We start from the raw sequence: 22,985 nt of genomic DNA on the forward strand, positions 1-22,985 counted from the left end.
GACAGTTGGAAGCTATCAGGGACATGCTAACTCCTGGGTACTTAGGGGGAAGGTCAGGAGTTTTTGTTCACGGTATTTAGGTGTACACAGCTGGCTGTCCCATGTTTCCCTATCTGGATGTTTGATCTCAGGTTCCCACCCTGAAGTGTCTGTCCCCTGTTAGTCATGACGTCCAACTTCACACAATTATACTGTCCATTTTCTTCTTGCTGGCTGGTCCATGCAGTCCTTCTGAGTTCAGTAAGTAGTTAAGCTGTTCTTTTCAATAAAAGAGTACTTTTAGTTCCTTCTGTGTTTGTTGCCTGTGCTATAGTTTAATCAGTTGGAGGGATGCTAGAGGCATGTTTTTACCCAACTTCAAGGAATATCCAAAAAAGGTTAAGTAGTGGAAATTGGAATGAATTGTCCAATGCTCTAAACAAGGGCATTCTTTCTATTCACCTTGTACACTTAATAGGGCACAGTTCAAATCTTGGAGTCTCTCTGTGATAAGAGATGGGTCTGAATGCCTGGTCTCCCCACAGTGAACAAATTGTTGCCTCTAGCTTGGAAGTCTCTGCATTCCCAGTCTTGGCATCACTGGATCCTGTCTTGAAATAATTTCCAAAGACTTTCCTATGTATTGGATCCATGGTGCCAAGAAACACAGGAGTATCATAAGAGTGCTGCTGCGATTCAATCCTTATGAGTTTTCTTTCATAGGTAATGATTCTTCTTTAAAGGACTCTTGGTTGGGAAATGTTCTGTTAGACTGTTGAGTTTGATATTGTCTATTGGTTTTGGAAAACTTACTATAAATGAATAAGAACCAGTTCACAAAAAATACCCTGTGCAATATCTATATAAAAGATCCTTTTATTGCTCATTCTTATTACATTATAAACCATTTATGGAATTTAAGCAGAACTGTAATAAAGTACCTGCAGGTGATCAAGCTTCAGTCTTGACATTGTCAATCTTGGTCTAATTTTGAAGCAGCAAATACAGAAGAATGGATTATTTATCCCAGACCACCAGTTAGATTTGTTCCTGGACTAACAGTAATTTGGTGTCCATGGCATTTTAATTATGTGTCAAAACCCCCCTAGTGAAGGTAAGACTAATACACAAAGCAAGAAATAGAGATCGTTATTCAACAGGACAAGCAATAATTTAAGTATGGTTTAATGAGGAGCCATACTCATTTCAGTGTTAAATTAATTTTATGTACCATAATCTCAATGTGAAATACCAATGATATCCAACTTTAAGGTTATAACCCTGGAGATGATGAAGATGAAAGTTTTCAGCAGAGCATGGATAATAATAATTAATACTATTAATTATTTATATTACTATTATTTTATACTCTATTAATAATGGGTGTAGCTATAGCCCAAATATTAATTATTTCATGTGCATGTAAAAAGCTTTGGACGGGCTGAATACAAACGTATAAAAAAAAGAAAACAACACCTGTTCTTTTTAAAGCAATAAAAGCAATTTACAGTGCAACTCCTTTCTCTCCTTAAATAGTTCATTTACTGGAAAAAATACTGCGGTGATATTTAAAGAAGGACTTACAAAGAATAAAAAACATAGTAAATAAGACTGTGGAAAGTGCTACTGTTTGTCCCTGATCAATGTACTGAACAGAATTTGAAATGTATGAAATCATGAGCTGTAAATCGTGCAGTCACCTGGGATTGATGGAACCTGGGATTGATGGCACTTGAGTGTTATGATTTCTTACAAAATGGAAAGCAAGGTCTAGACCAGCAAAGGAAATTAAAAGTTTATTTGTATCAGGTGAAGTTTGTGAGCATTTGGAGTAGATTAAGTGAAATTATTAGTGTTCTGACAAGGAAAAATAAAATAGGCTTAATGAAATTCAGTGTAACAAGCATAAACGGGTACAAGCCCATTAATTGAATTTTTAATTCATTTTTTTTAATTTTCAAAATAAATTGGATACATCAGCTTTACAATAAAACTGTGTGTGCGTACCATGACTATGCAATTATTCTTTGTTTTTAAGCACATAATATGAATCAGACACTTCAAAGCAAGGGACAATTCAAATATGTTACAGTATACATCAATAAATACATAGTTGTACTTTTGAGGACAGCTAACTCTTAAGTCAACCTATAAAATGGACAATGTTTTCAATTCTAAATATTAAACACATTTTAGTAACTTTAAATAATACAACAAAAAATATTCAAAGCAAAAGACTGTCATGAAAGGGATAGTACTTTGGTTTAGTTGACTTAAGTTCAGACATGTATGGACCCTAATTAAAGACAGAATGGCCTAGTGTATTTTTGGTTCTTGTTTTACTCTTTCACAATTGTACAGTATACTCACTTTAAAATTTATTATGATTTCTTCTGCTCTAGAGTTCAATATCATTTTCTTACATTACATGCAAATGATAGGTGATAAAGGTTAATTAAGATTAAGGGTTGGTCTCCTGCAATACTATACACTTGCCTTTTCTTCAACAGTACCTTCGGCTGAATCCAGAGTCAGTCAATCATGTTGAAATCAAGGCATGTAATGATTGAGGCATATATTCTTTGGGGTTTGACATGTTACTGTATATCCTGTTTGGAAGCTTCTGCATTCTGGATTAGCTCTTAAAACCTGTCTGTTTGTTGTCTTTCAGTTAGAATCATCACACAACTAAACTGTGAACTTGTTATCTCCCAACCAGTATTGTACTGCTTCCCAAATTGTATTTATGTTCAGCTGTACAGTTTACCCAACCCCAGCCCAAATAAAATAATTTAGCCAAGCACTTGGCCTTCTAATACAGAGGTAAGGAAATGGTCAGTTAGAAAAAACAAGCAACATTGTAGTGTGTACTCCTGGGACACTGCATTAAAAACATGGTTATGCCAAGCAACTGTGCCAATAACGACTCGCTTTTGATATTTGCTTGGCCTCTGCAAACTATTTGCATGGACTATATTTGTAAATCTATCGCTAACATGTTGGACGCCTATACAATAATTTAAGATTAAGTACACAGAAAAGTAAAAAGATTTATGAAGCTTTCTTTAGGCTCAAAACAGACACATTTGATTGTATTCCTTTCTTTTTACTTTTCAGTGTGGAATTAACCTCTGCTTGTTCCTCTGTAGCTCCCCACTCTCACCTGTACAATATATTGGGTACATGTTGCTTTGACATCGATGGCTAACAATAAACATTATATTGCTAACTTTTGCATGTACTGTATTATAAAAGCAAATACAACAATATAACAAAATAATCGTTTTTACACATGGACAAACACATATACACAATTACATAGCAATTACACTTTTTACCACTACAAACAATGGTCATTTTAATCAGTTGGCATTAACAACTACAAACCACTAGTTTTCCAATCAATTTTCAGGTAATCGGTAGCAGTTAATCTTTCCGTTAAATTGTAAGTCGTGAAGATTTTTGGAACCACAAATTAGTTTGAAAATGAGCAGTAGTATAAAGTATGATTCACACCTCAAAATTAAAGAAGGCGAGAGTTTCAAAAAAGTGGGCAAGGGTGATCGGTTTATTCAAAAATATATCTTAATCAGTTACTGAAAAGGACAATTTAGCATGTATAGCTATGATTTTATGGAGAAATGGCATTATATAATTTCTAAACATTAATGAACAAATTACCCAGTGAAGGCAAAGAACACAAGCACCCTAAGATAAGAACCTGGAAACTACAGAGAATACCAGCAGACCCTGGAACATTAGTTCAGAAGAGAATAACATGGTGATCAATGAAGAAGGTGGGTGGCAATGGATAATATCAAGATGATAGATGCCTCTTTTTACTGCATAAAAAATAGGGTTAATAGCATACTTAATGTAAGTGTGCATTATCAATTGTTTGAAACGCAGCTGAACAGGACAGGCCTGGAATAAAAAGTGAACTGTTCAGAATGTTAAGCACAGCGGTGGCTCAGGTAGGTTGTTTTAGTTTCTCAAGGACTGTAGATCTCTTGCCTGATTTTAAAATAACCTAGGTGGAGAACCACACCCAGTAATATCACTGTGCAAAATGATATCTTTAAATCAGCCGTTTACTGAAAATGTTAGTCCTGCTGTAATATTAAGCACACATTGCAGCCAGAGGAAGACTGGGCAGACCAACCACCTGATATAAATCTAGATTAAGTCTTATAAGTGCATCTGAAGGAGCGCATGACGGCCAGGGAAGCTTCCTACCACACTCAATGCACGCAAAGCTGTAGGCACGAAACCACAGAGGACAGAAGTGGACAGCTCAGCCAAAATTGGCGAAAACAAAGGACTTTTTTGTACACTTCTGTATACTTTGCATCTCAATTTTAATGTGGTTGACTAATATTATACAGTAAAGGGCATTGAATTACTTGTTATAAGTAATATATTTTTTTAATTTTACAGAACGATATTTTGAAGTTCATCACACAGTAGTTGACTTTCACATAACGTATCTCACTGGATGGGGGTAGATTTTGGAATTGCAACACCTTAGAAGTGGTCTTTCTGACTTGCCACCACTCTGATCTGCCCCATTACACAGTTTTGCTGCAACTGTTTTTTTTTTAATTATTTAATCAATCATCAGCAAGATCCGTGTAGAAATTAGGAAGCTGGTTGAATCGAAGGAGGAGACTGGGAAGGACGCAAGATGAAAAAACCTGCAGCAGAACCTAAGAGCATAAAAGGATACATACGAGAGGAGGTATTTCAGCCCATTTTTGCAGTTTGGTGGACAGTACTGTAGGTCAGGGATTTCCAGTCCTGGTCCTGGGAACCCACATACCTGCTGCTCTCAAGTTACGGAAATGAACCCTTAACTAACCTAATAATAGTGATAATCTGACATATTTAGTGATTTTCACTCCCTAAACATATTACAGGTTGCCTTTTAACTCGTGCATTTCATAAGTAAATGTTGAGCAGAAAAAATAAACTTGCAAGAGGTTAGAGTCAAACAATTTGTTTTTTCAGTTAAGGATGCAATTAAGTAAAAAAAACCTCAGCAGGAATGAAAACCAGCAGGTGTGTGAGTCCCCAGTTTAAAGAGTGAGCATGACTTTAAGGAAACTTTCATCCCTAATTAAATTAAAAATCCTTTGCTTCCTGGTAAAAGCAAGTATAAGCAGCTGTTTTAAAATACCAAAAAAAGATTCTGAAAATCCATTTCAACTTTCTTTGGAATTATAATATATTAGCCTGTTAGTGACATCTACTGGAAAAGGCAGGCATTTCACAATTCATTTTTTGTTTTTTACTCCAAAGAATGATATGATAAATGAACATTTTTGCCCAAGACTATGATGAACCACTCATAAAGATTTAAAGATTGCACGTTCCAATCCAACTGAGCACACTTACATCATCTCACATATTTGAGATTTGCCTCCATCTTTAAATAGGACATTCTGTCTTTTAAATCAGCATACATGTATATGAAGAATATAAAGAAGAAAAGATCAGATGTTTTTTTTTCTTTTACTCAGCTGGCACTTGGCAGTTTGGTAGTGAAGTTCAGATTAAAAACCATTTGAGTAAAAAAAATTAAAACACCTAATTTCCTTCAGGTCAATAAGGAGGCCTGCCAAACTGTTGGACTACAACATCGAGGGGACACATTTCACATTAACTTTGGGATCATTTAAAGACACCAAATAACATAGTCATCAGGCCTTTGGAAGTGGAACATAGACTGAGACTTTGAGCAGACATAGACTTCATTTTATGTAAGGCAGGTCAGGGCTTTTCTGTGACATACAGTATGACCAAAGTAGCTGTGCTGACTGACAAGGGCTGCTGTTTCCATTATCATCCCTTTTTAATGGCAATTTGATCATTGTCCCTGACTGAGAGGTACAGTATATAGCCGAGAGTCTTTGATGAGCAAGAGAGAAAAGTACACATTATTCTCAGCCTCCTACTTGTTAATATTCTATCTGTTGTGGGGACAACCAAATGAGTGGTATTTTGTATTTAATACGGTGGGTGAATATAGACTCTGAAGAAATGTTTTAATACTTTTTTGTTTACCATAAGGGGCTTTTGGTTTGGAAAAAGTCATTTACAGTATATTGTGAGGCTATCCTCCTATACTGTATATATCTTTTTTGAAATGTTGTCCCTATATTGCCAGTATTACATGCAGGAACAGATACTACTGTATGTACGGTATAGACAGCTTATGTCTGTTTGTCTACAGACATGATAATGATGACACATACTGTACATATCTATAGGTTACCTACCCATCTTATTTAGTTCATAATATTTGAATATGTCCCTTTTACAATGCTTCCAACTAGGAGTCTGCTCAAACCTTGGTATATGGAATGAGGAATTCGTGTTCTATATGTACATATTATACAGCTACTTCCATAAAAGTGAAGAAAATCATTTTATTAAATATATTATAAAATATATGAGATATAAAGATGTATTACGTGAGGAACCTAGACTTTTACTAACAGAACATACATTCAGTGAGTATAATTTGTGGATTTTTCTTACACAAGGCAACACCATGTGTTTACATTATGTGAGATGAGAAATTGTGACCCAGGAGACTGAAGCACTTGTCTAGTGTTACAGGATGAGGCTGCCTGGTTAACTGGATTTACTGGGGACACTTGAAAAGAGGTCAAATGAAAGAGAACCAAGAGGATGAATTTATGGTGACTGTCTAGGGTGTGACAGAGTAATATAACAGTTTGGAAAAAAAATGATATGAAATGAATGGAGATGGAGACTTTATATATTTGTTAATCTCTTCTTTTCCTAATTTATTTGAACGTTTATCAGATTTTTTTCTTTGAATGTGAATAAGGTATCAAGTAGTAAATAGATGAATATACATGTCCTCTCCTCTTCTCTTGTGAGCAGTTTATACTCATTGCATTTCAGGACCAGTTTTAGTATCTAAAGTTTTTTTTTTCCTGTACAGGAAATTAAAAATACAGGTACTGAAACAAATTAAAATGACACTTAATTTTGTTTAATAACATGTACTATATAGAGATCTTATTTAGTAAAGTATTGTTAAATGTGTTCAAAGAGTCAATTAATTTCAATATTTATGCTAACAATGCTGACCTTTGTGTACAAAAGCGTATAATGTATGGTATGTATTTACAAATCTAACTTGACAGGTTCCAAAGCTGGTGAAATGGATGAATACTATCGTAAGTGGAAACAAAAAATACTATATATATAGATATTTATTTTTCAGGTCTTCATATATTTCCAGGTTCATGTTAATAATTTGTTTCAATTGTATATTTTCTGCACATCATAGTTAATGAAGTTTGTCTCTGTTGTGCATTCCATATAACTGAAATGCTGCTGTGAGCTATAAATATCTCACATTCAATAAAATAACTACTGGGAGACATTTTTCCCTGAAACTAATACTAAATTCAATAAGCTGCAAATTTCTCCCAGGGGATGATTTGTGCTTGGATCTGAATGGCCATTTCTAAAGATGTCTGAAGGAAGTTCTTTCTCACACAATAATATTAAATTATTAAACAGGCACAGAATAGGAAAGGCCACCATTTAAAAAGAAACGGTGCCTCACATATACAGTGTGTGTGACCAGTTTTAGAGTCTATATTACTCATTTTTTTTACTCACTCTATGCCCAGCATCACAAATATATTTGCAAATACATGTATCTGTCCAATCCTTAAAAATGTCCTTCTGACATGAATAAGAAAGTTGTCTCATGTCTGTGATGGTAGTCACATGTAACTCTTTTCACCAGAAACCTTTAACAAGAGCAAATACCTAACACTCCCTAGTTTCACAATTTCCAGTAAAAGAAGAACACATTTGATTACCATCAACGTTTACTAACATGTACTGCAATGCCTATTTAGAGATGGCAATATTATCAGGGATCCATATTACAGTATATTACTAATGCATGGGTATTAGCAATCAATGAATAATATTTTCCTCACCCAAGTATTGAAAGTTTTTCCTCATCACACACTGAGTGAATGGTCCCATTTTTCTTTAACAGGTCTCAGTAGCAGTCGTAAATCTAAAATTTTATATATCAGTCTCCTTCAGCCCATAGCAGTCTGTAAGATCATATATTTGATAATCATTTTGGTCTGCAAAGTCATTGCAGATTCCCATGGAAATGGAATCTATTTCCACTTTACTGAGTGAGGACACAGAGCTCTTATTTGGCACATTCTTGATCTTGTTTGAAAGATTGTTCATTTTTTCCTTTAGCTGGAAAGATGAGTTCTGTAAAGGGGGAAAAAAATTCCATCCTTGGAGACCCAGAGTTCTTCCCTTGCCATTGTAAACAAAAGAGTTATTGATTGAAAATGACTCTCTTAGAGAAAACCTGGGCTTAATGTCTCCATAAGAGCCATGTCCCGAGCTGTTGATGGAAGTTCTCCACCTCTGGTCATAGAACCTCCACAGAGATCGTCTCCTTCTGTGACACTGGCACTTCAGAAGTCTTATGAAGGCTCTCTTGAACTCTTTGCTGGAGCAGGGGTAAATAATTGGGTTAACACAGCTGTTGAAATACCCCAGCCAAAAGATTACTTTGAAGACCACTTTTGAAGGTTTCAGTGCAGGGAAAAACGAGCCTATAAAATAAAAGTAAGAAATTTAATTCAGACAAACAAATGGTTTTATATTCGTACTTTACGGTCTGCAGAGGAGTACAATTCACCACCTTAACAGATGGATTCTGAGATTATGCGGACATTGGCGAAATGACCCATTAACGCATAACTTTCAGGATGATTCTCTCTGTTTTTTACAGGACATTCTGACCTCCAATACAAGTTCAAAATACTGTATGTCATCCTCTGTGGGCTGAAGATCTGTGCTTTTTTATGTTTTGTCATGCTTTTTATGTTTTTATTTTTTTAAACAATAGTGCATTTCTCCATGAGCAGCTTAATTGTGACTATTACTTAGAACAGGAAAAAGTCCAAAATAAAATTAAACATGTTGTAAAAGGGGTCATTACATTTAATGTGGCACATTTGATGTACCACATTATAGTATTAGGGGAGCAGACCGCACACATTTAATTTCAACCACACATTCTACAGTAGCTCCAGCATTAGCAGCTATTTAAGTATTTTTTAGATTTTATGCAGATGTTTCTCCTGAAACCTGGAAGAAATTGATGTTTTCAACAATTCATTTGAAAATACTGTAACGCAACGGGGGCTCAGGCGGGCGCCCTTGCCGCATTAGGTCGGCCCCTGCACCGTCCGGGGCTCGAACCCGGGACTTCCGCGTCTCTCTGCAGCGACCTAGCCCCGTGAGCCAAAGAGAGATCTCTCCACAGCCCAGTAGCTGTGGTCCTGCTATCACAGGGAAGGGCGGTGACGTCACCCGCTCTGGTACGCCGGCTCTTACACACAGTGCTTGTCGGCCGTAAGCGTTACACTCTCCCCCGCTTAAATCGCCGTCCCCGGCGAAGGGCTATCCCGCCCCGCTTCTGACACCAATGTAACGCAACGGGGGCTCAGGCGGGCGCCCTTGCCGCATCTGTTCGGCCCCTGTACCATCCGGGGCTCGAACCCGGGACTTCCGCGTCTCTCTGCAGCGACCTAGCCCCGTGAGCCAAAGAGAGATCTCTCTCTACAGCCCAGTAGCTGTGGTCCTGCTATCACAGGGAAGGGCGGTGACGTCACCCGCTCTGGTACGCCGGCTCTTACACACACTGCTTGTCGGCCGTAAGCGTTACAATACATTAATGTATATGTAGCGGAGTTAGTTCGGACACGGCGACGTCATTGCGTAGCAGGGACCTCAGCCGCCTGGGCTGGGGGAGGTCTCCTTTAGCTCACTCGGCTGGTTCCCTGTTGCGTTACGCCAGAGACCCGGGCTAGCGCCCCAGGTGTTGTGGGACGAAACGGGCGGGCTGGAGCGGTGGAGGGCACGAGCACGCGCGGAACCGCAACAGTCCCATACAGTACACACAGTGCGCTTTAGATTTACTCATATGTCAAACTCAATAACAACAATACACATCATATAGCAGAACTGGTTATGAATTGCATGATGTGTCTCATTTAAAAATACATATTTTTTTAGCTTTTGTACAGCTTGGTTTATAAAGAGGTGATGGAATAGAGAATAAACCATGACTTGGACAGGAAGAAGAAAGGAGGGAGTCCAAGTTCTGCGGTAATTTGGGGAACTTCACCGTCAAGATGTTGTATACTTTCACAGCATCGATTCACGGTCTGAATTACTGATTGAAATTATGAAGCAAGGCTATTTTTGAAACAAAATTAAATCCGAAAATACAAGGCATAAAAAAGAACTTCAAATGCTTGAATTGAACTGTTTTATTTTTTTTCCTGAGAGTAAGTGAGCAATTTATATAAATTAAATGTATATGTCTTAATCAAATTAAGTTTGTGCTTTTATACTGTAATCCAAAGACCTCTAATAAATGGTGGCACCATGAAACCTCTACTCAGGGGATTTTTATGTCTTTCGATTTTTATCACTATGTCTGATAAATGTCTAATTTTACAGCCATGATATTGGGAAATGTAGTCCAGGTTCCTAGAATCATTTTAAAACCACACAATAATAATATCATAATGATAGTGTCTGAACCCCTTATAATAGTTTCCTTTGGATTGTCGAACTGTTACTATTCAGAAAACACTTCAATACATAATAATAGACTTGGGTTCTTGACTCCTCAGATGTCGCCTATAGTTGTCAAGGAGGTGTTTTCGTCATGGGCAGGATCATATTCGCAGCAGGTATTTCCATTTGTTGTTTGTTTTCACCACTGCAATGATCTGAGTGGTAGCAACTGACATTATTACACAGATGAAACTCTTGCCATTTATCCACTCTCGGGTGTCATCCAACAAGTTGCTACAGTATGTTCCTGAAGTCGAAAAGGCGGCTGTTTATAAATAGGATGTGAGACCATTTATGAAGGACATTTTTGGAAGCTGTCATTGGCAAAACAATTTAATGAAAGAGGTTTTAATCTTAGAACATGGAGTGAGTGGACTTATGGTATGCTTCAAATCCTTACTGTAACTTCGTTCTTAGAAAAAGCACACTATTGCTATATAAATTGATAAATAGTAACCTATTGGTCTCTATGTACAGCAGCTTACAATGGAGGTCAGGAAAAGTTAATGAGTGAACCTTTTATTTATATATTGGCACTTTTGCTTGTATTGTTATACAATGGAAATAGGATTATCCCTATAATCACCATGCAAAGAAAAAAACTGTGATTGGTCTGACTGGAGATTAACTTTCCTTACGTGATAATACTTGGGTGTACAGCAGTAGTCCTCCAGAGACGTTGCTAATCCTGCCACATTACAGTAGTTCCTGCTGTGGGTTATTTCCATGTTAAGAAGCCCAAGTACTTTGCTAAATGTTCCAAAAAGTATATACAGTAGTAAGACATCAATTAAAAGCATTAACTTGTGCTTTAAACTGTTAAAAAGTCTGACACTTTAAAATGTTTTAAACTTTAAAGCTGTTTAAGGCTTGCAAACAACATACTTGCTTGACTTTTAGAAACGTAAACAAGATGGCTGGATCTTGTATTTAGTTCACCTATTGTTCCAGGACAATTAAGCAGAGTCCTGGTCTTCGATCCATAAGAGCTTTACAGAAACAGAAGAAAAAGTGCGCTAAAAAAGGAAAAGCCAGGTTAGCTCTTTTTAACTGAAGCTCGTACAACACAAAGAAAAACTGCTGTAGAGCAGCTTCTTACATCAAGAACACAACTAAAACTACCCTTAACACAAGCACAGGACACGGAATAAGACAAAAATACACTATGTTGGTGGTCAATATATACTCAGGTAGGTATAGGAGGATACAGTATGTCAATGTGACACACAATGAAAATGTGTGGACCTAGTATTTATAAAATGAATGCATAATCAGAATTAACAGTTCAAAAAGGGAATTTCAAAATGAGCTAGAGTAATTGTTATCATCCCCCACAGCTGAATATTATCTACTTGTGCTGCAGTCAAGGTTAAAGGTTCATCGAATTGGAAGGAAGCTGCAGATACAGGTTGCTTTTGTTGGGGTAAGGTATTGTGTGTTGTCAAATACAGAATTTCACAAGTACCTACCAGCTTGCAGTGTTTCATATAGTGCTAGTAAACTGTACTTTAGATGCATGTAGCCTCAGGGTTCTGTCAAAGAATGTTTTATTACAGCCTTTTAAATTACATAATTAACTTTTGATAAAAATAGTTTTGTTCTATGTTGTGGTGTTCCATCTGTGCATTGCAATTCAGATTAATCTATTTTCTGCCAAAATCCACATGTGGGAAAACAAATCACAACTCCATTTCTATTTCTAGCAAGAGTGAAAAAACATGCCTTGCTGTCCTACAGTCTTTTCAAATTGAGTAAAAATAATCCAATAAGTTATACTTTTCAAGTAAATAAATGATAAAAAACATACTGTGTTTAGTCTGATTTTTTTATATAGAGACAGGTTAATTTGTACGAAGGTGACATGGATGTTATTTACTGTAAGACTTCAGGTTAGGTTTTCAGTTTCCTTTTCAGTATACACAAGGGGTCAATTGAGTGTAAAGTGCACATCTGTATACAAGAAACCCCTTAAAGTGCGTAATTGTCTTAAGTGAACCAATTTCCCACCTCCTCCCAGCTCTTTAAGTTTTGATACTTTAACAAGACCTGAAAAACCTGTACATAAGCCCTCCAGGATCAGAATTGGGTATTCAGGTATGATTCAGCCAGATCCCTATCTGCTATATTGATTCTACTGATTGACAGTTAAATATCTCAGGAGATGGCTTTAGGGAAATCCAGAAATGGATTGGATTAGAGGTGTAGACCTGGATGAGTATAACACATTAATGGTAAAGCAGAAACAGAAAAACATAACCTTTCTAAAAAGAAAAGATTAGATATTATATATCCAAGCAATGTAAATTAATTGAGGGGTGTTTAGCATTCAAAAACATTCCTTTCACTCTGTGAGGCAACAGTGTATGCAGCTCCACACTAACGTCTCACCCCAAATCCTGCGTTATAAATGTTTGAAATTAATATCATCATGCATGTGAAAGGTTTCTTGTGAAACATCTGACTTTTTTATTACTGCTGGATGAACAGGCATAAGGGCATTCAGAAGAGCACATTACACATATGTACCGTACATAGAAAAGACATTGCAAAATTGTATTGGATTGTATATAGTCAACTCCAAAAACATATCAAAAGCTTCTGCACAGGTGAATGGTTCACACAGCTTTTTTTTTTATTAGAGGCTTCAATTATATGTATTGCTCCATTTACAGTATGTTAAAAATAAAATAAGTAAGGTAAGCAAAATTTACATTTGTAAATATGAAATGTAGCTATTAAAATAGCAATGATTAGTTAAATTTTCAAGTCTTTCAACGGGTGTTGAGATTTATGAAACTATACAGTATAATTCCACATTGTAGAGTAAAATTGTCTTCCTTAATTGTTTTAAAGACACAATAAGACAGTTCCAGGAAAAATGCAGCATTATTTATGTGAATCTATTACAGAATGAACAGTCAAGATCAATATTGTGTTTTAATTTGTTCAAATTTTCTTAGCACGGTAATTGAAACACACATTTTGAATGTTGTTTCTTTAATTTTACTACAAGTACTTGTTTAAAAAAGACTGATAATTTTTTCCTTCAACATTTTTCCCTACAACTATGATGTGTCACTATGTTAAGAAATCAGGATGACGCTCAATTATAGAGGGTCACAGGATCTAAATCAAAACATTTTATAAAAAGATAGCATTTCCATTTATTTTAGAATAAATATCTGTATTATTCCAAATACAGTACAGTATTTGTGTAGAGCAAATTTGTGCTTGTAAATTAAGGACTGGTATAAAAGTACTTTATAAAAACTGGATAACTAAAGTTTTACACAATAAATTGAAATTACATATTAAAAGAAAGTTTAGACCATTAAGATTATTATAAACTTATCAAAGAATAAGATTCCAAATTGACCTTGAATTTAGAAATTTATCTTATTATATTATACAGCGGATATCTTAATTACTACTAATTTGTCTGATATAGAGACTTACCATTAAATATTATTATCTTACATAACTATAATGATGTCTTAATAATGTTATCAGCCTCAGAGAAGTTTCTGTCTTTTAAAGATAAATCTACAGTATCTGTATCACTGGTTTATGTTGTATCTAAGATCTACTGTAGATTTTGGTATTTATGACTCTTGCACAGCTGGTGTCATGCCCTCTGCAGCCAGAGGGCACTCCTACTCTGTCCTGTCCCTAGTTTCCTGTGCTTTGCTGTCCTTCCGATTTCTCTCTCTCTGGGGCTATGTATTTCCGGGTCACTCATTCCCCTTCGCTCAGTATTAACGTTCGGATGTCCAGAGACCCACCTAGCATCCAGGTCGCCCCACGTCCACTGCCTGAGGGCATTGGTTTCTATACGACTCCTGAACTGCTGAGACTGGGCTAATCCACTGTTCCGCCACTACGCACATGGGTCTTTTTCTGCTCTCCTGGCTTTCCACGGTTCATCCCTTTCGACATCTGTGACAGCTAGTTTAATATCAAGATCTCAGAAATTTAGATATCATTTTTTTATATTTAAAGACAGGACAAAGACAAAGCTCTTTTTGCTGCTGGAATCTGTGCTATGTTTTGTTAAAGAGTTGTATCATATCCTAATTTGGTTATAACTATTTTCCTTCCTCCTACTAATATGGGATGGCTTAGAAAGTAATGCCCTATACTTCTTTTAAAAGATTTAACTTCTGCAGGGAAAGCTTTTGGTGCTTTGTAATTTAATTTCTGTGATACTTGTTCATAGTTCATGAACATCCTGACAGTTCCCTACGTGAAGAAAAAGTAAATTCTGGTCCTCCTCTCTGTAAGAGGCAGTAGGTGGAAACAAGATGGGAGATTTTTTACAAAGCAATGGGGAATGACCCGCTGTCCTCAGTCACCTGACCACTAGGTGGAAGACGTCCCATATTTTAAATTCAGTAGTTCAAATTTAAAGATGAACTGGTAAAGGTTCATTCTATGCTGAAAGGAAAAGAAAAGAGACACAATGTTTCGGCTGAGGAGCCTTCTTCAGGTGCTGGAAATTTAAAATGTAAAAATTCCACCTCAAGAAAACACACACCTGAAGAAGGCTCCACAGCCGAAATGCAGTGTCTCTTTTCTATTCCTTTCAGCACAGAATTAACTTCTACCTGTTCCTTTGTAGCCCATGCATGATGACGCAGCTACCTACTCAACGATTGTCAACCAATTTTAAAAGTGCTAAGGAATTTGGAATCTATAGGAAGTGTTCTTTAATGTGTGTTTTATTACTTTTGAAATTAAAAAATGTAAAAGCAGACTTGAAGTAACTGTAAATCATTATCTATTCAAAAGCACTTGATGGGTGCTGTTTAGGAAACAGGAGTAAAATAAATTTGTGGAGAGAGATATATTCTAAGTATTTCAATAACCTTTTTACACACAACTTCAGAATTAAGTCTGATGTTGCCTAATTAATGTATACAGATCATAAGGATTTAGATAGACAATGCTTCATACAGCATGTTTTCATTATAAACCCATTTACTTAATCTTTATGATTCAAATAATACTTGTATACAGAAAACCAAACTGTGAATTATTACAGTAGCTGAAAAGCTTGCCACCGCTTTGATGAACTATTTGAATATTTAAAATGATATCCATTTTGTTTTTATTGCAGCTATTTCAGCTGACAGAGTTTTAGCTACTTAAAGTCATTATTTATAAATGCAGTATATTAGCACCCATGCTTTTGCCAAATTGAGAACTATGCTTCATATGCCAAGAAATCAATGAAAATGTAAAAGAACATATTGTTTTTCTTAGGAACCTACTGAGATGTATAGATTTTGTTTTTTTTTTATTGTAAAAACTGCCTAAAATATTTCTAATATGGAAACATACAGAGATTTTATATTAAGTTTAAATAAAATGTTTAGACTTGGTTTCAGTTTGCAGACTTTATGGTACCATGTGGTACACATAAGGTTCATTACATATAACCAAATTTGTTAGAACGAGTGAGACAAAACATTTAGTCTGACATCATAACTGTGGCCAAATTCAATCAGTTATAGTTATTATTCAAAAAGCTTTGCGTAGTATAAACATAAGAGATTGTCTCAAACACAGTACATTCCCCTTTGCATTTCAAAAGCATATTAAAAATAAAAATAACGCAATTAACTGAACACCGTGTATTCCATTTTTTAATACATTTTTTAAAACATATTCTGCAATCATTTTTCACTGTCAATGAAACTGTATATTAAAGATGAGCCACTAAGAAGAGGTTTATCGTTAAAATTGTGTGCCCTGTGGTCCTGTGGTTTAAATCCCGGTCCTGTGGGTTTAAACTTTTAAGTTTCCAAGAGGCAGAGCTGAAAGAGTTGAAAACAAAAATAGGAATTGAATGAATTTGAATTTCTTAGCCCCCAAACAATCTTTCAGAGCAAGTAGGCTTTGTTAAATATAGCTATATGCTAAGTAAATTGCAGTCTCCTTCAGGCATACTTGAGGCTTGAGATTTATCTTTTTGATTGATAACAGCAGCTTTACAACGATAATAACAAACTTATCTAAAAAATTAGGACCATAAGAATTATTTAAAATCAGAGAAGGCCCATCCAGTTTGTCACTGGTAGCTAATTGATCACAGGACCTCATACAGCACATCTGTTTCCTGAGAGCCAGGGTATCAGCTTCAACAACTTGGCTGGGTAGCCTGTTCCATATTCCATATACTGTACTAGCAAAGTTAATTAACATTGAATATTAATGGGGGTAAAATGTTAAAACCATGTTCTATACAATGTCATTTGCAAATAATTCACTGTTAGACGTTGTTGCACATAACTGCTTAAAACTAGATATACTGTAATTAAAAACAAAGTCAAATAATTTTTGCCTAAAAGCAAGATAACAATTAATAGAGGACCTGCTGTAGCCTGGTGAAAGTTCCTGATTATAATGATTGATTAATGTGTGATTAGTGCCAGACTTAAAAAAAAACAGAATGTTAGCAGAGAAACTACCAAACAAAGATAAAATGTCATCATTTGAAATCCATGTCGTGTAATTTGTATTCTGCTAATCCTTTGCTGCAGAACTGTATTTTTTCTTTGACTACAATAGGAGCAATAAACTCTCCACTGAGTGTGTAAGAGCTTTTTTAAAACAGACAAAAGCTTAGCAAGGTATGAAAGGGTCAAACAGCCAACACAGCACCCAGAAAGTTTTACGTTTTATGAGTCTTACCACAATTTTCAACTTTAATTTGTGATGCAAACCATCAACATAAGTATCAGAGTAGCAACAAATGGGGTTTTGGCTGCATAAGCTTTTTTCTTCACACCCGAAGAAGGTTCCACAGACTAAACGTTGTGGTTTATTTCTTCTCTTTTCAGCATTGAATAAACCTTTACTTGTTCCTTTACAGCCTACGCCTGCTGACGTAGCTACAGTACCTACAGTACTTGAACTACTATAATCTTTTTTTGTTTCATTATTGTTTTTTGTTGTTTAGTAAAGAAGACATATGTTTCTAAGCATTCAGAAATATTTTATTACTGGAAGAAGGAAGAAAAACTTGAAGAACATAAATAATTCTTGATAAATTACTTGATAATGAGGCCTCCTTGCAGGTAAAAATGCAAACTAAAAATGACAGGTGTTTAGGGACAAGCTACATGTATGGTTAGCCAGAGAAGAAAAAAAAACAACCTCAAATTATTTAGACAAAAAGCAGATGAACTGAATGGAAGAACAGAATTTTCTATTCCCACTATAATAAAAACTGAAACAAACATATATTTTTAAAGAAATTAAATCCTACAATGGGTTTGAGAGGGGTCTGTACAGTGTCAGTAAACATTTCAATCTGGGTAAAAGTAACTACCCATATCTGATATATTTTCCCTTAACAGGGGAACAACATGAAGACAGTGGCATTCTGTTAGGAAAAAAAATAGATGAAAAATTTGCAGAAAAGAAACATTTAAAAAAACAACGTATCCAGGAATTCAGGTTCTGTGCCAGACAGCAGATGCCCAGATTATCTGGAGGCACATCTGATACACTCCAAAAGTACTGGCAGAAAAATTGAATTTATGTCCCTTAATCAGCACGTTGTCAACAGAGATGTCAAAAACAGCATAGTGTGACTCTATTACAATAAGTCCAAGCAGAGGTGCTGCATCCAGGAAATTGATAAATTATGTTAAGACAAGTTCTGAGTTTAACAGAAAGGTCATTAAGCTTAGAAAGTGACATCAACCTTAATAACAGGGCTCAATGATGACTATGATAAATACAGTGGACTGTAATTCCCCTAAGGGGACGGCCTCTGAGGACTGCACAGTAGCCACTAAAAAGGGTAAAAGCTATCCAAAGCCAACACTTCAGACAGGTGTCAAACTACATTCTTAACTTTGGATGAATTAATACACCCATGCATCCCAAAAACGACCTCACCACAAATCATCTAAATAGCGACCATAAATCATCTCTTGAATGAAATGAATGAAAATGAGCAAGCAGTCCATAATTGGCTTTATTTAAAGATATGAATATTTTAGGCATATTGAGTATATACAGTAGATACTAAATAATCCACCATAAGCGACAACACAAGAATATGTTTGCTGGAGCCCCGAACAATAGCTTTAAACGCCATTCATCTGCTAAACCTATTTTCTTTTCATAAGCACTGAACTGTGACTGTATTTTTAAAGCTGTATTTTTTTTTGCATTCTGTAACATTTTGTTTGAGACAAAATTATTATTCTCCACATTTTCTTATTAGGTGAAAAAAGTATGCAAATGTTTGACTTGAAGTGTAAAGAAGAAAAGTTATAGCTTGAAGTGTACGTCTGGACCCAAGGCTGAGTGCGACTCTTGTACTGTATTAATATCCTTTCTCAACAAAAGAAAGTGCTTCCTCTTCTTTGAATGAAATTAATAAAAATCAATTCAGAAAATAACCTAAAAGTATGCTGGGAAAAAAGTTTAGTCTTATTTTTAAGTATGCCGGTTGTATAATCTTTGTATCATACCAAAAGCTAATGTAGATAAACTAAATGGCAATTTCAGTATTAGTTATCATTACAGTCCATCAATAACCTACAGTAGTATGAACTGAACCTTACTAAAGATTAATAACATATTTGACAACAAAACTCAGATTGTTCTCATATATACATATGCATCTCATACATGTTTTATTAAGCAATTTAGTGTTAATTGTTATGCACTCATAATGTGATATTTGCATATCACTGAAGATTAAATTAACACATTACTTGTCAAGCTTTGTTCTTCTTAACATACCAGGAAAACCAACAACCTCCTTCTCATTTAACTTATGAAAAAAAATATCTTTGACTTTATTTGATATTCACTAATGTATTAATGTGTGCAATGTCTTCAAGTACACAATCTGTGTCCATTATGAGAAAAAGGGAGAGTCATTACATTTTAGAACAAGGGAATTTTCAGATTAGACTCATTGATGTATTGTTTCATAAGTTATTAATGAACCAGACCTAGTTCTATTCATGGGAACACAGGATAGAAATTTTCCCTCATGACCCAAAATAACCAGTGGAAAAGTGTCTATAATAAGTAATAAGATGAAAGACATAACCGAATAATTAGAATCCTAATTTTACATGTTATACAGTATATAGATGTAATATCTATATATCTCGGTTATACAGATGCATTTAATTTCTTATAGGACTACATAAAATTACGTAATAATACAGTACATGATCTCAAGAGTTTGAAAGCTGAGTATCCTGATGTCTTATTCCTTACAGTTAAGCAATATGATATAACTGATTGTGAAAACAGTGAGATTTATATGTTTTAAATTGAAAATATATTAATATTACTTTTTGGTAAACTAAACGTAAATACTCTAAGAGTATCTGAACTGAAAACCTAACATGAATGATATTTGCTAAATTTGTTAAGAACATACATTTAAAGTTTTATAATTGTCAAGTGTGGCAGTTAATTGTACCAGAAGATATTGGGAAAAGCAAATACTTCAGCAAGACTTTAAGACAAATACAATCTCTCTAGATAGAGGTATGTGACCATTTACAGAGGATAGATTTTAAAAGCCATAGAACTTAACAGACTGTTGAAATTACTGGATTCACAGTCTAGAATGCCTTGAAATGTGAGTTTGAGTAGTGGACTTGTTTTAAACAATAAGCCATTAATTCTTCCCACACTTTGCCAGAAAGGGAAAAAAGAGAAGAGCTTTGCCAACTCACTTTGTTTTAATTTTCATTTGGTCTTCAATTAAGTCTTGAATCTCTATTTAAGAATAACGAAACCTGGTTATATCTATATAGCTGGTTTTATTTGGAGAGTGACTAATAACGAAAAACATCTTTATGACCATCATCTAAACCTGTTTTTGCATTGTATAGAAAACATGATATGTTGAAGCACTTCTGAACCATATACAGCACTAAACGCTACTTTACACTGTAAACTAAGCATACTCTACAATCCGATTGTTTTAGTTAATATGAAGTATTTTTTTTACTGAATTTTTGTAATTTAGTCAAAATAATTTGTTCACCGCATCAGTTCTCTGGTGTCAATTGCTGGTGTTGCAGGAATACGAAGACACATTTTATTTTATATTTTTGAAAAGAAAAGCAAAATTCCCGTTTAGCTTTTTCTACGTTTTTATCAAGGCAGCATCAATAAGAACGAGATCAGTTGCGCCTGCATTACTTTCTGACAGCGTCCATTAACACGGATAGGTAATCACTTTTTTTGTTTGTTTTACTGAAACGACATTGCACGTTTGTTTACACAAAGAGACGTTAGTAGTTTTGTTAGACTGGGTAACCTAATCGATAAAATCCCCCACACTCTCACGCCACATTTAGTCTCAACGCAAGAACACACCTTTTTTCGCCCTGGTCCGCACACTACTACAAACAAAAACAAAATAACGATTTCTTACATACCTAGAGGTAAAATTAAGAAGAAAGGTAGCCAGCAAAGGATGAACACCCCGACAACGATGGCCAAAGTTTTGGCCGCCTTCTTTTCTCTGGAGAATTTCAGGAGGCGCACGGACAGGGAACTTCGGAAAGGGTGGCTTTTGCTTTTAGCGCTTGCGGCGGCTTCTTCCAGGACACTTCTGCAGTGAATCCTAAGGACGACTTCCACTGACTTATTCCTTTCTTTTTTCACCCCCGCTTCTAGGTTCTTAGTAGTCCTCCTGGCTACAATGTAGACCCTAAAATACATCACCAGGATGACCATGAGCGGGAGATAGAAGGAGAAAAGCGACGAGAAAAGGGCATAGCCCGGTTCTTCGGTGATGCTACAGATGCTCTCGTCTGTCGGCGGCGGTTCCTTCCATCCTAACAGCGGTCCTATTGAAATAACCATAGAGGAGACCCAGACAACTATTAAGATCACCACCGCTTTCTTTTCTGTCATTATAGTAGGGTATTTCAGGGAATGTTTCACTCCGATGTACCTGTCTATCGAGATTATGCACAGGCTCATAATAGATGCAGTGCAGCACAGCACATCCACCGCAGCCCAGATGTTGCAGAATATCCTGCCAAAAACCCAGCATCCGAGCACCTCTAAAGAGGCAGAGAAAGGCAGCACAATAGTACTTAAAAGTAAATCAGCTATGGCGAGGTTAATGATAAAGTAGTTGGTGACTGTCTGCAAGTGCTTGTTGCATACCACAGAAAGTATCACCAAGATGTTCCCCACGATCGCGAATAATATAAAAACGGACAGAAACACCCCTATCCCTATTGCCTGAGAATCCAATGTCAGCTCCATGGAGGTGTTGTTGCTGATGTTGGCAAAAGGTTGTTCCGCGAGAGACAGATTACCGGTGCCTCCGGAGTAATTTCCATTATCGTTATCATTGTTCGAGTCAGAAAAAGTCATTTTGAAACTCCATAAAGAAAAACGTTTTTTTTAAGTTAGTTCAGAGACACAATGAGACCATTAAAGCACTGCTGTGGAGCTGCAGTATGGAAATAATTCAAAAGATATGAAAAGACGCAAGAACTTGTGAACGCACGCTCAAGGTGCGTCTGTCGCACTGGAGAGTGGAAATACTTGTGCTTACATGTTTGTTGGAAAGCTTTGCAGCAACGTCATCACATTCATCCCCCCTACAAAAAAACACCAAAAAAGGTTAAATTCTAAATCATCAGTTTAGCAATATATCTCACTCTGAAGATCATTTCACCTCTTAGATTATTTCAACTTTTTTTCTGTTTTTCCATTACTATTATTAGTGACAGTTAAATTAGTTCTGTGAACGATATTCCTTTAACGTTTTGTTTTCTGCCGTGTGAAGAGTATTGCCCTGTTTGTTGATATTCCACAGACGACATCCACTGTGAGAAAACTCAAACCCAAATTACTGAGCTGCGGCTGAGATTTCACTGTCTCCTCCTCCCAGGAATGTAGTCTGTGACGCGACACATAATTGTTGTTGTTCAACGAAAGTCCACAAGAGGACAGCACATTCTTAATTTACAGATCATGTTCTACACAATCGCGTTAAAACTTCTTTCATCTATGTTTCTCTTTCTGTGATGTAGTTAAAAAAGTTAGGCAGATTTAAGTTTCGATACTCGGAGCTCAAGTGGAACACGTAACGATTTGCCTAGCTAGTCGTCGCTACGTGAAGGAAAAAACACTGTTAAGCCACTACACTGTCCTGATCTAACGAAAGGCTAACCTCTATTCCCATTGATGGTACGCAGCTGCTGTTCAAAACACTGCACACATCCCTCTGGCAAAACAGACATTTATTTTAAGAGCCACCAGAGGCTCATGTTGAAAGGTTAAGAGGGAAAGTAATCTAAAGGAACACACAGTCC

The 22,985-nt window shown here is 35.9% G+C and overlaps 1 protein-coding gene across 1 annotated transcript; it reads right to left on the reverse strand.

The window, feature by feature from the left end:
* Positions 1-1,916: 1,916 nt before the first annotated feature.
* adra1d (adrenoceptor alpha 1D) lies at positions 1,917-22,491 on the reverse strand. The gene is made up of 2 exons (XM_006629190.3): positions 21,087-22,491; positions 1,917-8,618 (listed from the first exon to the last, which is right to left on the reverse strand). Exons 1-2 carry the CDS (start codon positions 22,036-22,038, stop codon positions 8,062-8,064), a joined length of 1,509 nt encoding a protein of 502 aa, XP_006629253.2. The 5' UTR covers positions 22,039-22,491; the 3' UTR covers positions 1,917-8,061.
* Positions 22,492-22,985: the final 494 nt, after the last annotated feature.

Source organism: Lepisosteus oculatus, chromosome 1 (assembly GCF_040954835.1).
Source record: "Lepisosteus oculatus isolate fLepOcu1 chromosome 1, fLepOcu1.hap2, whole genome shotgun sequence".
NCBI classification, from domain to species: domain Eukaryota; kingdom Metazoa; phylum Chordata; class Actinopteri; order Semionotiformes; family Lepisosteidae; genus Lepisosteus; species Lepisosteus oculatus.

Bases quoted from the DNA above. Each gene is read 5' to 3' on its own strand.
- adra1d (XM_006629190.3), bottom strand. From the start codon at position 22,038: ATGACTTTTTCTGACTCGAACAATGATAACGATAATGGAAATTACTCC. The intron at 8,619-21,086 runs GTATGTAAGAAA...TTTATTTTATAG, and splicing joins CTTCTTAATTTTACCTCTAG to GCTCGTTTTTCCCTGCACTG.